This window comes from Coenobita brevimanus, chromosome 19 (genome assembly GCF_032717465.1).
Source record: "Coenobita brevimanus isolate Jiangsu-jjx chromosome 19, ASM3271746v2, whole genome shotgun sequence".
In the NCBI taxonomy this organism is placed as follows: Eukaryota; Metazoa; Arthropoda; class Malacostraca; order Decapoda; family Coenobitidae; genus Coenobita; species Coenobita brevimanus.
The window spans coordinates 24428361-24443360 of record NC_136972.1 but is presented as its reverse complement, the minus strand read 5'-3'; the positions used below and the strand labels follow the sequence as shown (position 1 = coordinate 24443360).

The following is a 15000-nucleotide window of genomic DNA, read 5'->3' as shown; positions in this document are numbered from 1 at the left end:
AATCATAATAGATAAATAGATAAATAGATAGATAGAGAGACAGATAGAAGCAGGAAGTCAGATGATGAGAAGGTATTGTGTTTGCGAGAATCGAGCAATGCTAAACATGCTTACACACTCTTAACTCAAGGAATGCTTTATAGGCACACGACAGCGCCTCGTGACCATACACACACATAAACACATACTCACACACAGGCTTCTAGAACTTTCCAACCACAGTGTAACACACGTGACACGATCCCTGCTACACCAGAATTTAGGAAAGAGAGCTCAGAAGGAGAGAGGCCATAGAATCGGCAGGTAGTAGGGAGAAAGGCTTAGCAACTTGGAAGAGAGAGAGAGAGAGAGAGAGAGCGAGACAGGGAGGTAGCTAGCGGGACTCGACTTATACTCACTCGTGTGTGAGACTTTTGTTAATATTTCCAAGACAAATAAAAACAGTCCCATACTCTTCTTTACCTCTCCTGTCATTGCATGACAAATGGGAACCAAGATTATCTACTTACAAACAACTCAGGTATAACAACCGCTCGTCCACAAGTCTAATAGATAACTTCTCTACAAGTAACTACAAAGTCTTTTATGACATTTGGTTTCAAGACTCCCTTTGTTTTTCTCAATTTCCTTTCCAATATCCCAGTTAATTTCCTTCTGTTTCTCAATTTCCACATTCCTTTTCCTTTACGCACTCAATTTCCATTTTCTTTTTTTTTATATCCAGACTTTTTTCTCAATTTCCCACCTAATTCCTCTTGCTCTCAATCTCCAGATCCCTCTTCAATTACTCACTCAGTTTCTTTTTTCCTCAATTTACAGTTCCTCTTTCAGTTACTCACAATTCTCCATTTTCATTTTTCCTGTTTTCCTTTTCAAGTTTCGACATTTTATTTTCTCAATTTTCTCTTTAATTTCTAGGATGTAGGGCCACAGTACTGTCTTCGCCACTGAGCCACGAGAAATGAGCCCCGAAAGGACGAAAATCTGAGCCAGGTTAAAGTGAATGGAGTAGAGTAACTAAAGAGAGAGAGAGATCAGGATAGAGAATGGCCCTAAATCTAAAAATAGAGACAGAGTGAATTGAAATAAGCTCTATATCAAACTCTATAAATATCTCCCTGATTCGTCCATATTCGTCTCTTTATGATTCTTTTATCGTATATTCGTCAGCCAAGTTAAACTAGTCACTTATTCCTTTTCGTACTCTGTGATCATCTCCTTAATCGTGTACGCTTCGTTTTTTCGTGTTTTTATCGTGTCTCGTGTTTGTCATTCTAATGATGTTTCGTTGGGTAAAAGAATCCATATTGCCCTTACACACACACACACACACACACACACACACACACACATCCCCCCCCAAACACAAGTATATCCGTTTCCCTCATGTCTTGCTTCCCGCCCTTTCGTTAGCCAAGATAAATACTTCTCCTAATACTTCTCCCAATCCAACAGCATCTTCCTTAACCCTCTGTCTCTTGTTGGTGTGAGTATCCATGAGCTGAGAATGATTGTCCATTGTAAGTTGGAGTATAAGACGAATTTCCATAAAACGTCCGAAATAGTTATGGTCTTTCTCATTTATGTGGTTTCTCCTGTAGTAGTAGTAGTAGTAGTAGTAGTAGAAGTAGTGGTATTAGTAGTAGTTACGGCCCCGATTCCTATGAACGTGAACCTAGTAGACTTCAGGCTGTTTTTCTCCTTTTGGGGGACGTAGAAAGGATTGAAGAGACGTTTGTATCACTAGGTAGCTCCACCACCTGATCTCATCCATGCCACCACGTGAAGGCCCCTCTCTAGCACCTCGGAGTAGATTACAGGTACACGGTGCATCTTAACGAGCATCCAGGTAAGAAAGTGCACAGGTGGAGGTGAAACAGACTAGCGAATTACGTGAACACTTTCTTGGCAAATAATTAGTGGAGAATAAGAAGCTACCTGAGAGCCAAGAAAATACCTGCACCCGCTACAATCTCAAGAATAAAGTTGATAAGAGAATTGGAGGCTGGGAACACCAAAAATTGCCCATAGATTGTGATAAACGCCACTAAAATTGAGGTTATAGGAGCAAGAACCAGCAAGATTAAAAGACCACAATCCATTCTCCATACAATGCCTACCTGAGTGGAAAATATCTTGGTGAGCTTTTTCTTATTAACTTCAAAGCTTATTTTTACCGTCTTGTGTTCCGTCTTGTACTTTCCCACCTACGTCAGCTTGAGACTTTGCTAGGAGGGAGAGAGTATTCTAAACACGTATCTATAAAGCCTGATCTTCGGTACTAAGGGTGGTTCGTAGTCTGATAGGACTGTTTCAATTAGGCCTATCCTCTTCTGTTAAGTTCTTGTGCATTTGGTCATATTTCTCTTATTCATTTTATTCTCTCTCTCCCTCTCTCTCTCTCTCTCTCTCTCTCTCTCTCTCTCACTTTTTTTCCCCTTCCTTCCCTCACCCACCATCGCTACCACAGTCATCCTTCCCCGCCTGTTTATCGCCCTGTGGAAGCCAAGGTAAACAAGGTGAGTGGTGATGAATAATTAATAACTAATAATAGGTAAAGGTGTGCATGATGAATGACGCTCACACCTGTCCCTCTCTCCGGCACCTTGACGTCACACGGCTCTCTCTCTCTCTCTCTCTCTCTCTCTCTCTCCCCCCTTCTTCTTCCTTAGCAATCCTTCCTCATCTCCTTTTTTTTCTGTTTTTTTCTTCATCATTTAGTTTTCTTTGGAATGGAAAAATATTGTAGGTTTTCTGCTTTTGGTTATTTTTCTATTGTGTATATGAAACTTACTATTAAAATTCTTTCCCCTCTCTCACAAATCCTTCTCCCCGCTTACCCTCTCCCCTCCTTCCCTTAATAACCCTTCCTCTCCCCATTTCCCTCCTTTCTCCCTCCTCACTCGTTCCCTTTAGCAACTCTTCGTCTCCCTCTTACCCCCTACTCTTCCCCTTACCCCCCCTTTCCCCTTACTCCCTCCCCTCCAGAGCAACTCTTCCCCTCTTCCTAACCCCTTCCATCCCCTCCCTTCCCTCATACCATCCCTCCTTCACCTTCCCTCCTACCTCCCCAACTCCCTCCCTCATCAACACCTCCCCTCTCCATATCCTTACAATTTACCTCATTCTTTTTAGCTGTCGGTCATTTTATTCTGTTTTTAAGAGGCCCATTGAACTAAAGGATATGACTTTAATTAACCCTTTACTACTGGAGCTCTGACCAACGTAAAATAAAATCGTTTAGTGACAATAAGAAAGAAGAAATAAAAAACGGTACTGCACTGAAAGGGTTTTTCTTCTTCTTCCTTCCATCATTCCCCCTCCCTCTCTCCCTTATTCCATCTCTCCCTCTCTCTCCCTCATCCTACCTCCCCCCTCCTTTATTTAATCTCCCTCCCCCTCCATCTTCCCCCCTACCCCTCCCCATCTCCACTTTTCTACTCTTGTTAGCACACCTTTCCCCTCCCTTCCCCTCTCTCTCACCTCTAACTAGTCAGCTCTTCTGTCTTTCCCCTTACTCACTCCCCTCCCCCTCCCCTCATTTCCAAGTCTTCCTCCTTCCCCCTCCCCTTAGTCTCCCTTACCTTCCCCTTCCTTCTCCCACTCCTCCTTCCCCCTACCTCCTATTCTCCTTTCGTCCCGTCTTTCCCTTCCCATTCCCCATCTTAAACCTCTCCTTTCCTTCCTTCCTCTACCCTCTTCTCCTTCTACATCCTTTCCCTCCCATACCTCCATCTTCCTCCTTCCTCTCCTTCCTTTACTTCCTCCCTCCTTCATCTCCATCCTCTCTTACCATCTCTCCCTCCTCTCCTCCCCCATCCTCCACCTCCTCCTTCTCGCCTCTCTTTCCCTCCCGCTTTCTCTCCTTCCTCATCTTTCCCCACCCTTCTCTCTCCTCCCCTCCCTCTCAGTCACCACACTTTTCCTTCCTTCCTCTTTTCCTCCCCATTCCAACCCCTCCTCCTTCTTAGTAACCTCTCCTTCCTCTCCTCCCCTCTCCCACTTCCCTCTCTCCTCCCTTCCTCTCCTCCCTCATCTCTTCCTTCCCCTTCCCCTTCTTCCATCTCTATCTCCACTAGCTCCTCTCCCCTCTCTCCTCCTCCTCCTCCTCCTTCTCCTCCTCCTCCTCCTTCTCCTCCTCCTCCTCCTCCCTCTGCCATCCGCCCTTCCGCCGCCTTGGCATATGCACCAATGGTAATTAGGTTTTAATTAGGAAAAATGGGACGTGCTCTGGATTTAGGCCAAATTTACGATCGCCTCTCCCTATTTCACACCATTTTTTTCAACCTCACACTATTTACACTTTTTGAAGATATTTTTTTTAGACAAGTATTTATAAGCAGGGAGGGAGATAGGAGGGAGAGGGATAGAGGAAGAAGGGAGGGATAGTGGGAGAAGAAAGAGAGTGAGAGAGAGAGTGAGAGAGAGAGAGAGAGAGAGAGAGAGAGAGAGAGAGAGAGAGAGGGAGAGAGAGAGGAGGGGGGAGATTTACGAGGGGCGGTCAGTGAGGGAGGGTGACTGTGAGTGGGATGAAAGGGAGTGTGTGACGTGCAGGGAGACGACTGTGCGCTGCTGGTAGGGTGCTTAAGGAAGGTCTAATTGCTGGGTGATTTGAGTCAGTATAGCACCACAACTACACCAGCCCCGTCAAAACACACACACACACACACACACACACACACACACACACACACACACACACACACACACACACACACACACACACACACACACACACACACACACACACAGGTAAACTAACACGCAAGGTAAAGAAATATATACAAGATGATCACACACACACACGCTCACACACACACACACAAAATATGCAAAATATATACATGCAAACACCTACTCATTCAAGCACATACACACACTCATCTTTGCACACACACACACACACACACACACACACACACAATTCAGCTCAAGTTACACACTATTACAAATGTGCACAAATCACTTCTCACCCTCAATTACCTTCCATGTTTACCCATCCATTTCATTATGACTTTATTTCCTCTCTCTCTCTCTCTCTCTCTCTCTCTCTCTCTCTCTCTCTCTCTCTCTATCTATCTATCTATCTATCTATCTATCTCTATCTCTATCTCTCTCTCTTTCTCATAACAGTGGAGAAATATTCATCCCATTTCCATCCAACTTGCTAATACAGAAGTTGACCAGTACTCCAAGCCCTTCATCTATGTAACAGGTCAACTCTGGAACTGTCCTCAATCTTTACTTCCCTCTGCCTACTGAACGTAATGTGTCCAGGCATCTCAAAACGAACAGATCTTTATTTTGATTTCCTGTTATTATTTTTTCTTTGGGGGAACGATTCTTTTGTATAAGCATCTGTCCTTTCGTTCTTTCTTTTTGCATTAATGTTGTGCTACACTGCCCTAGCAAAAATATCAAAAGTAGAGACAAACTGAAATTAAGAGACCTATTGCTTTGTTTAGTGTCTGAGTGAAGAGTACGTGGGGGTCCAGGCTTACCAGAATGTGTACTCGGTGGACTGCAGACTGGACTTGCCCTTCTGAATTTACCCAATCTCCTCTCGGGGCATAGGAAGTTAAGGGGCACTTGTATCAGCGTCGCCGCCTGGGTATATCAGTGCCACCACTTGAAGGCCCCCCTCTCCAGCGTCAGGTATCCCATGAAGTGAAATATACAAGCAAATAGGGACATGTAAAGAGGCTATCACTGCCACTGTCCCATCACGGTGCTCACGGGTAAAGTTAATAAAGTTAATGTTTGGTGTGATCTGCCGCCTAGTAAAGCACAGGGAACTTTATTTCTTACCTTTATTTTTACCCGGGTTTATATTTTCTTGGACAAATTACCCCGCCATGATTCAGAATTTATACGGCCGCAGCTGGAAGAAGATGGTTTGTTTGGCGAGAAGATGGGACGCCGCCATGTTTTACTAACCTCTTCACCGCGATGACGAATTAGGTTTATATTTAGTGGTGGTGATGGTGATGAAGGTGGTAGTCGTGGTGGTGAAGAAGGTGGCAGTGATGGTGAAGGTGATGATGGTGGTAGTGATGGCGAGGATAAAGATGGTGGTGGTGGTGGTGGTGGTGGTGATGAAGATGGTAGTGGTGGCTAGGGAGATGGTGATGATGGTGAAGGTGGTGAATATGGTAGTGGTGGTGAAGATGGTGAATATGGTAGTGGTGGTGAAGGTGGTGAATATGGTAGTGGTGGTGAAGGTGGTGAATATGGTAGTGGTGGTGATGATGATGATGGTAGTGGTAATGAAGGTGATGAAGGTTGGTAGTGGTGGCGAAGATAATGATGGTAGTGGTGATGGTGGTGGTGGTGGTGGTGATGAAAAAGGTGATGATGGTGGGGACAAAAGTTTGGTCGAAATCTGTTGAAAGGTTTAGGAGATATCGTGTCCACAAGGATAAATAAAGTCGACCCCATATAACACTGACCTTTGACCCCTTGACCTTGCTGACCTAATCAATTAATCGCCCCTTCATACTGCATCACTGACAAAAGTTTGGTCGAAATCCGTCGTGGAGTTCAGGAGATATCGTGCCCACAAGAGTGTTACGGAAGCACGGACCCACGCACGCACGCACGGACAGACTAATCACACTTACTGCCTCCTCAATCGCATAATAAACCACTTTCCGCTCTGTATGAGTCGGAGTACTAGGGCTGAAGCCTTTGTCCTCTTGCCTGCCTCACTCAGTCATGTGATCCCCGTACTAGATAATATAGGAAGACTTGGTTGGACTTGCCTTCATCTGAGTCTCCAACATAGGCCTGGGCACAATGGTAAATTTCCCTTGTGTAAAATTAACGTACTGTTTGTCTGTCTTTCGTACCTCGTTTGTTACGTGTTGACTCCTTTCTATTCGTTACTGTACTTCCACCAGTAATGGGTACTTAAGATCAGTTTACAACGTTCATTCTTTGCTCACTGTCATTGTCTGTGTACATATCATTAGTTCTCCTCCTATTTATTTTGGTCATTTGGTTTTATTTGTATTATTAGATATATCGGTTTAAGAAAGATCCTACCCACGTCGATGGCCAGGTGTGAGAGGCATCCTGGAGTTAGGCTACCTATGTTGACCCAGACCAAAGTGGAGATGACCTAGGACACCATTTGGCCTGATGAGAGACCTGTTGTTCCCGCCTCATTTATCTATGGTCACCTTTATCTCTGCTCACCTTTATCTCTGCTCACCTTTATCTTTGCTCACCTTTATCTCTGCTCACCTTTATCTTTGCTCACCTTTATCTCTGCTCACCTTTATCTTTGCTCACCATTTATCTCTGCTCACCTTTATCTTTGCTCACCTTTATCTCTGCTCACCTTTATCTTTGCTCACCTTTATCTCTGCTCACCTTTATCTTTGCTCACCTTTATCTCTGCTCACCTTTATCTTTGCGCATCTTTATCTTCCAGTCAAATACCTAACTACAAAATTAGAAACTCAGAGGGATGAATTTACTGTATGTGTGTATGTATATGTATGGCCTAGAATGAATCAAATGAGGCTAAGACTGTCACTTATGTATCCAGGTATTGTCTCTGAAAATTTCTACTTAAATTCGTTACGTGTCGACACTTTCCTAACTACCTCAGATTTGGCAAGCCAGAGTTGACAGTGAGAACCCTGGTTTTGACGACGATGAGTGTGTGTGTGTGTGTGTGTGTGTGTGTGTGTGTGTGTGTGTGTGTGTGTGTGTGTGTGTGTGTGTATTAGAGAGAGAGAGAGAGAGAGAGAGAGAGACGGGTGGCTGACGCTCTGTATGTAGTCAGCGCGTCACCTGTCTGCATTTCATCACCCTCCCCATCCTCACTCTCCCTCTCCTGTCTTCAAGGCTAAGTTCTCATAACACTAAGGTATTTCCCTGTTTCATCAAAGAGAGAGAGAGACAGAGAGAGAGAGGAGAGGAGGCTACAAGGACAAGTAGTACTCCAGCATGTCTTACGATCCTTACTGAGGTGTTTTGTGTGTGTGTGTGTGTGTGTGTGTGTGTGTGTGAGAGAGAGAGAGAGAGAGAGAACAAATGTAACCCTCACAGCGAGAAAAAAAATCAAAAATTATGAAATACACTTATAATAACTATATAAAAAAATAATATTGCCATTTTGAAAGAAATATTGAGTTAATTACTAATGGCATTTGATTAAAGTTGGATTTGTAATTAACTTTCTTCCTTCTCTCTCTCTCTCTCTCTCTCTCTCTCTCTCTCTCTCTCTCTCTCTCTCTCTCTCACACTTCCATTTTCTTAATTTCTTCCTTTTACACTTTCCCTCTCTTCTTCCTCGTCAGTGTTACCAAATTCTCTCTCTCTCTCTCTCTCTCTCTCTCTCTCTCTCTCTCTCTCTCTCTCTCTCTCTCTCTCTCTCTCTCTCATATTCTTACATTTTCTGCCTTTGTTTACATTCTCTGTCATCGTTCACTTCCATGTTACTCTGCTTCCTCCCCCCCCCTCTCTCTCTCTCTCTCTCTCTCTCTCAATTCCTCAGCCCCTGACACTAATCGCAGGAAAAACATCCACCTCGACTTTTCCCCAGAAGGCGATTTATATATTTTTTTTTATTTTTTTTATTTTTTTTTATTTTTTGAGACTGTGGTTGGGGACTTTTGACAGCACCTGCCTTCGGGTGAACGTGTGTGAGAGAGAGAGAGAGAGAGAGAGAGAGAGAGAGAGAGAGAGAGAGGGAGAGAGAAGAAGCAGAATAACATGGAAGGGAAGGATAACAGAGAATGTAAATAAAATATAAGATAATGAGAGAGAGAGAGAGAGAGAGAGAGAGAGAGAGAGAGAGAGAGAGATGAAGACCTCTGTGCCAAATTAGTGAAAAAAAAGAAAATCAATACGTATATCTATTTTCATTCAATCTATCTATCTACCTGTAGTGCGTTTAAATGAGTATGAGTTTCTTACCTGTCTAACCTGTTCATTTGTATCTATCTATCCATCTACCTTTCTATCTATCCTTGCATCTATCGTCTAACACAATATACTCCCTTTGATATAATTCCTGTTAATATATACTCCACATCAGCATACTCCATTATACTGAGTGTGTTGTATAAGAGAGAGAGAGAGAGAGAGAGAGAGAGAGAGAGAGAGAGAGAGAGAGAATTATCGATTTTAATATATGAATGAAAATGAAGTTGTTAGAGAGAGAGAGAGAGAGAGAGAGAATTATCGATTAAAATATATAAATGAAAGTGAAGTTATTAAATAGATAAACAGGTAGATAGACAAAATGGCAGATAGTTTGACATACGGACAGACAGACAGATAGATATGCAGAGATAGACACAGAAACATATAAAGACAGAGACAGAGACAAAGACAGACAGACAGACAGACATAGAGGTGGCATATCCAGACACTCAGAGGGGAAGGGGGCTGGGGGGACTGGGGAGGAGGGGGAGGGGGCTAGGGAGGAGGGGGAGGGGGCTAGGGTGGACGGGGAGGGGGCTAGGGTGGACGGGGAGGGGGCTAGGGTGGACGGGGAGGGGGCAGGGGGGTGAGGAGGGGGGATAAAGGAAGCAGAACAGGGGGCAGTAATGGGGGAATAGGATTACTAGTGTATCTAATGGGTGTAATTGGAAGGCAAATGGGGAGAAGGATGGGGGAGAGGAGGGGGAGGGGAGTGAAGGGGAAGGGGGGTTAGGGGGGCACAAAAGGGGGTGAACTCAGGGATCATCAAACTCCAAAGGGCTAAAAGGGTGAGAGTCGTGTTGACCCTTGATTATTACTCTGGTAAATAATTGGATGTGTTGCCTTGTTGAGCGGGTCTGATTCTCTCTCTCTCTCTCTCTCTCTCTCTCTCTCTCTCTCTCTTTCAATACTCCTTTCTCTCCACCACTTCCTTCCCGTCCTCCTCCTCTTTCTACTTCGCATCCCCCCTCTTACCCTGCTCCCTATCTCTCTCTCTCTCTCTCTCTCTCTCTAACCCCCTCCCCCTCTCTCTACACGGTACAACAGACATAAGTATCCCAAGAGGAGGTGGCCGCCCCCCCAACACTAATCCCATTTCATTATAGTTAACACCATTACCTTTGTCAGTTCAGGGAGTCAAAGGACGAAAATTGGACGAATTGGAGGCATATTTCTTAATTAACAGGCAAGTTGATGTGGGGGGAGGAAGGGGGAGGGAGAGGGAGGCCGAGGATGAGGTGGAAAGATGGGGTAAACGAATGAAGGTGAAGGAAAGGGAGACTGAATGGGAGGTGGAGGGATGAAGCGAAGTAAATGAACGACCATGAAGGAGAGGCAGACCGAGGATGAACTGGAGGGATGAAGTGACGTGAATGGAGGAGGATGAAGGAGGAGGATGCCGAGGATGAGATGGAGGAATGAAGTGAAGAAAGTGAATGAAGGTGAAGGAGAGGGAGACCAACAACACGTCATCCACCTTCCGCATGTCTATAAAAATACACCTGCTCAATTCCACACCTGTCTCAATTCCACACCTGTCTCAATTCCACACCTGCCTCAATTCCACACCTGCCTCCATTCCAAACCTGCCTCAATTCCACATCTGTCAATTCCACACCTGTCTCAATTCCACACCTGCCTCAGTTCCACACCTGTCTCAATTCCACACCTGCCTCAAGTCCACACATATCTCAAGTCAACACCTGTCTCAATTTCACACCTGCCCCAATTCCACACCTGCCCCAAGTCCACACCTGTCTCAATTCCACACCTGCCTCAATTCCACACCTGCCTCAATTCCACACCTGTCTCAATTCCACACCTGTCTCAATTCCACACCTTCCCAATTCCACACCTTAATTCTGTATCTTCCCAATTTCCATATTTTCTGATTTCCACATCCTTTCTCTTCCACATTTTCCTATTCTGATATTTTCTCATATGCCACACTCCCCATTTCAACACTTACCTATATCCACAAGTTCCCAATTTTCACAACCTCAATTTCACACCTCCCAACTCCACACCTCCCAACTCCACACCCACCCAACTCCACACCCTCCCAACCCCACACCCACCCAACTCCACACATCCAAACTCCACCCTTGTCTGAAATCCATAACTCCACAACTCCACACCTACATCTCACCCTCCCAACTCCACACCTGCCCACTTCAGCCTCTTTCGCTCCAGACCTGGCGAATTTCACACCTGCAGCTCCGCGCGTTTCTTAATCCAGACCCGCCGGGAAGCAAGACCCCAGGAGGCCGCCCGGTTACCGACTCGCCCGGAGACCCCACTGAAGCCGGGCGCGTCACCTATTTTCTAAAATGCGTTAGTTTACAAAGACGTGAACTTCAAAGAAAGATCCCGTTGAGAACATTAATAGTGTGTCGCCGGGAGAGTCCGGGAGAGACGAGGCGAGACGGGGGGAAATAAGGCCGAGAATCCCAGTAGCAGTAACCAGGAGGACCGACCTTATGAACCGGTCTTGTTTGCCTTTGATTTGGTCCCCCCCCCCGCCCTCTCCCTCCCTCTAGGCTTTTATTCCACTTGTGTTTAATAACCATTATGGAATTGGCGTAATTATGTTTAAAGGAAAATTGTCACGGCGCTACAGTGTTCCCTACAGACCGGTCCATAAGGGTGTTTTTTATTTTGTCCTGCACATTGGGTCGCATCTGGGAGGCCAAATCTGAGACGGAAATTTGCTTGGTCGTGTGTGTGTGTGTGTGTGTGTGTGTGTGTGTGTGTGTGATCAGTTACCTTGTGTTATCTGTTCCTATACCTCTTAGCATAACATCTCTGCATAACATACCAACACACCTCTACACACGCACCTAACACCTTAACACACTTCAAAACACACCTGATACCTCTTAAACACACGTGGATATACCTCTAACACACCTCTAACACACCCTAATTAACACACCTGACATACCTCTGACACGAAGACACATTTTGATATCATTACACCATTTGATACACACACACACACACACACACACACACACACACACACACACACACACACACACTACCAGCATCCCCCCTACTCCCCCTCCGCAGAAAGGTTCGGTCTTGCAGTGAACCTTATGGAGAATGATACAGGTAAAGATACAAGGTGAGAGAGAGAGAGAGAGAGAGAGATTCATGTTCCCCAGTTAATTTACAGTATACATATCACACTAAGCCTTCAAAGACACTCATGAAGGGATCAGAAACTTTATATATTCCTCCCTGAAGTGACTCAAAGGCAGTAAAAGGATTCGGGTCCTCCTTCTGCCTATTATATTAAGTCTTTTTATTACTTTTAGGTGTAAGAAAGTATTTATATTTTTTTTCAACCCTCTCTCTCTGTATGTCTGTCTCTTTGGGGATGTATTTTCAACCTGTCTGTCTGTCTGTCTGTCTGTCTTTAAAAATTGTAACTGTTTCATATTTACTGAACACAATTGTCTGGCTAGTTTTTCTTATATATCTATCTATTTATTGGCCACGTGAAAATTATGATGCTGAAATCTTAAGTATTTGAGTGGGCAAAATTCAACCCCCTCTTACTCTCCCACCCCCACATAAAATCCTAAATCCTCTCTCTCTCTCTCTCTCTCTCTCTCTCTCTCTCACACACACACACACACACACACACACACACACACACACTGTGATATTCCTTCTAAAACACTGACAAATGAAGAAAATATGAGGCAAAACAATCGAAAATGCACAGGAATAGAAATTCTACTCACTCTCTTCCATTTTGTTGTCCGGGTAACGCGGATCACTGTAAATTAATCCATTTTTCCCCCTTCCTACGACCTCCAGGTCTCCCTTGGATCTAGACAGGAATAACAGTGAATTAGTTGTATTCTTTTTCTTGATGATAATGATGGATGCAAAGGAATAGGCAGTGATTTCTCTTTGTGTGGTGGTGGTGGTGGTAGTAGTAGTACGATGGGCGTTCAAAAAGTTTTGGCAACAGGGTAATAAAAGCAAAATTAATAGAGATACACATATATTGCAGTTCACATTCCTTCAACATACTCTCCTCTAAGGTTTACACACTTGTGGAGCCGTGTCATCCACATAACAAAGCACTCCGAGTACTCAGAAACAGGTATACTCTTTAGTTCTGAATTTATCCTCCTGGCAAAATCCTGTTCCCTTCGAAGAGGATCCCAGCAAGTTTTTCTGACAATTTAGGGAAAAGCCAAAAGTCACATGGTGTCAAGGCTATTCCCTAAATTGTCAGAAAAACTTGCTGGGATCCTCTTCGAAGGGAACAGGACTTTGCCAGGAGGATAAATTCAGAACTAAAGAGTATACCTGTTTCTGAGTACTCGGAGTGCTTTGTTAAGTGGATGACACGGCTCCAGAAGTGTGTAAACCTTAGAGGAGAGTATGTTGAAGGAATGTGAACTGCAATATATGTGTATCTCTATTAATTTTGCTTTTATTACCCTGTTGCCAAAACTTTTTGAACGGCCTTCGTAGTAGTAGTAGCAGCAGTAGTAACAGTAGTAGTAGTAGTAGAATGATAACAAGAACGATAATACTGACAATAATAATGATAATACTAACATTAATAATAATAATAATAATAATAATAATAATAATAATAATAATAATAATAATAATGATAATAATAATAATAACAACAACAACAGCAAACAATCGAAAAAAACTCACCTTCATCCCACCTTTTTGGCAACGCATAAAAAAAAAATAATCAAATTTAAAAATGTGTAATCATGAAAAAAATGATTAAATAATGCATAAAAATTCACTTTGCAATTTCATTTTCCATTTCAGGCCACATAATCAGGTTTTACTACGGCCTTCACCTTTCTCACCTGCTCACCTGGTCCTTCACCTTTCTTACCTGCGACCTTCGTGTTTCTCACCTGCGCTGCCTCAAATTAGCTTCTGAATGACCTGTGAACTAGCCAATCAAATCTTGGGAAATAATTGAGTTTGGCCTTGAGAGAGAGAGAGAGAGAGAGAGAGAGAGAGAGAGAGCTAATAAAGGCCCTACTGAAGAAACGACGGAAGTAATGAAAGTTTACACACACACACACACACACACACACACACACACACACACACACACACACACACACCATCGTCAATAATACCAGCACCACTATCATCACACCACCAGCCTAACCACACCATTCATATCACATAACACCATCAAAATATCACTGTTTCCTTCCATATTTCCATCTAACACACACTACCCTCACCGTACACATCACTAATACCACACTGATTATACCGGTAACACCACCACACCTTCATAACACCTCTAACACCAGAATTAGCACCACTAACACCAGGACCACTCCATTCTACCCTCACCTCATCATTAACACCATCATATCCACTCTCAGTATTCTGTCACTATTAATACCAGGTCAATAATACCAGCCTGCCACCCTCACCTTCACTCTAACACCACCACACACCACTAACACCATCACAACACCACTAACACCATCACAACACCACTAACACCATCACAACACCACTAACACCACTCTGCCACACCAGTCTCTCTCTCCATTTGTCATCACCTTTACAGACACCACAAATACCACTCTCTAACACCACCACTAACACCACTCCCCGCCACACCTTCTCTTTCGCTCCATTTGTCATCACCTTCACAAACAGAACACTTCACCACCCCGTTCCCCTCGCTCCCTCGGTCCTTCTCCTGTTTTACTGCTGTCTCTCTCTCTCTCTCTCTCTCTCTCTCTCTCTCTCTCTCTCTTTCTAAAGCATTCCTCACTTGGCCTAATATCTTTTTCTTTCATCTTTTTTTTCTCCATTTTTCCTTTGTTCCTTATTTCTTGCTCTCTTTATACCCTATTCTCTCTCTCTCTCTCTCTCTCTCTCTCTCTCTCTCTCTCTCTCTCTCTCTCTCTCTCTCTCTCTCTCTCTCTCTCTCACCCTGTTTTTCCTCACGCTGTCAGTGCCTCTTGTCCGTCTATCCCTCAACACAGCCCGGCTAAGCAATTACCTCTACTGGGTTAACTAGACCTCCTGCCCTCTCTC

The 15000-nt window shown here is 44.1% G+C and overlaps 1 protein-coding gene across 1 annotated transcript in view; it reads right to left on the bottom strand.

Annotated features, from left to right (window-relative positions):
* Nucleotides 1-11911, bottom strand: part of LOC145391718 (ionotropic receptor coreceptor Ir76b-like) — a 121460-nt gene extending 109549 nt beyond the window's left edge. The window contains exons 1-2 of the mRNA XM_080266254.1: nt 11882-11911; nt 11149-11262 (exon numbers count right to left, since the gene is read on the bottom strand). Of these exons, the coding sequence (XP_080122380.1) occupies nt 11149-11262; nt 11882-11911 (144 nt within the window). The remainder of the gene's footprint in view (nt 1-11148; nt 11263-11881) is intronic.
* Between the last annotated feature and the right edge of the window lie 3089 nt (nt 11912-15000).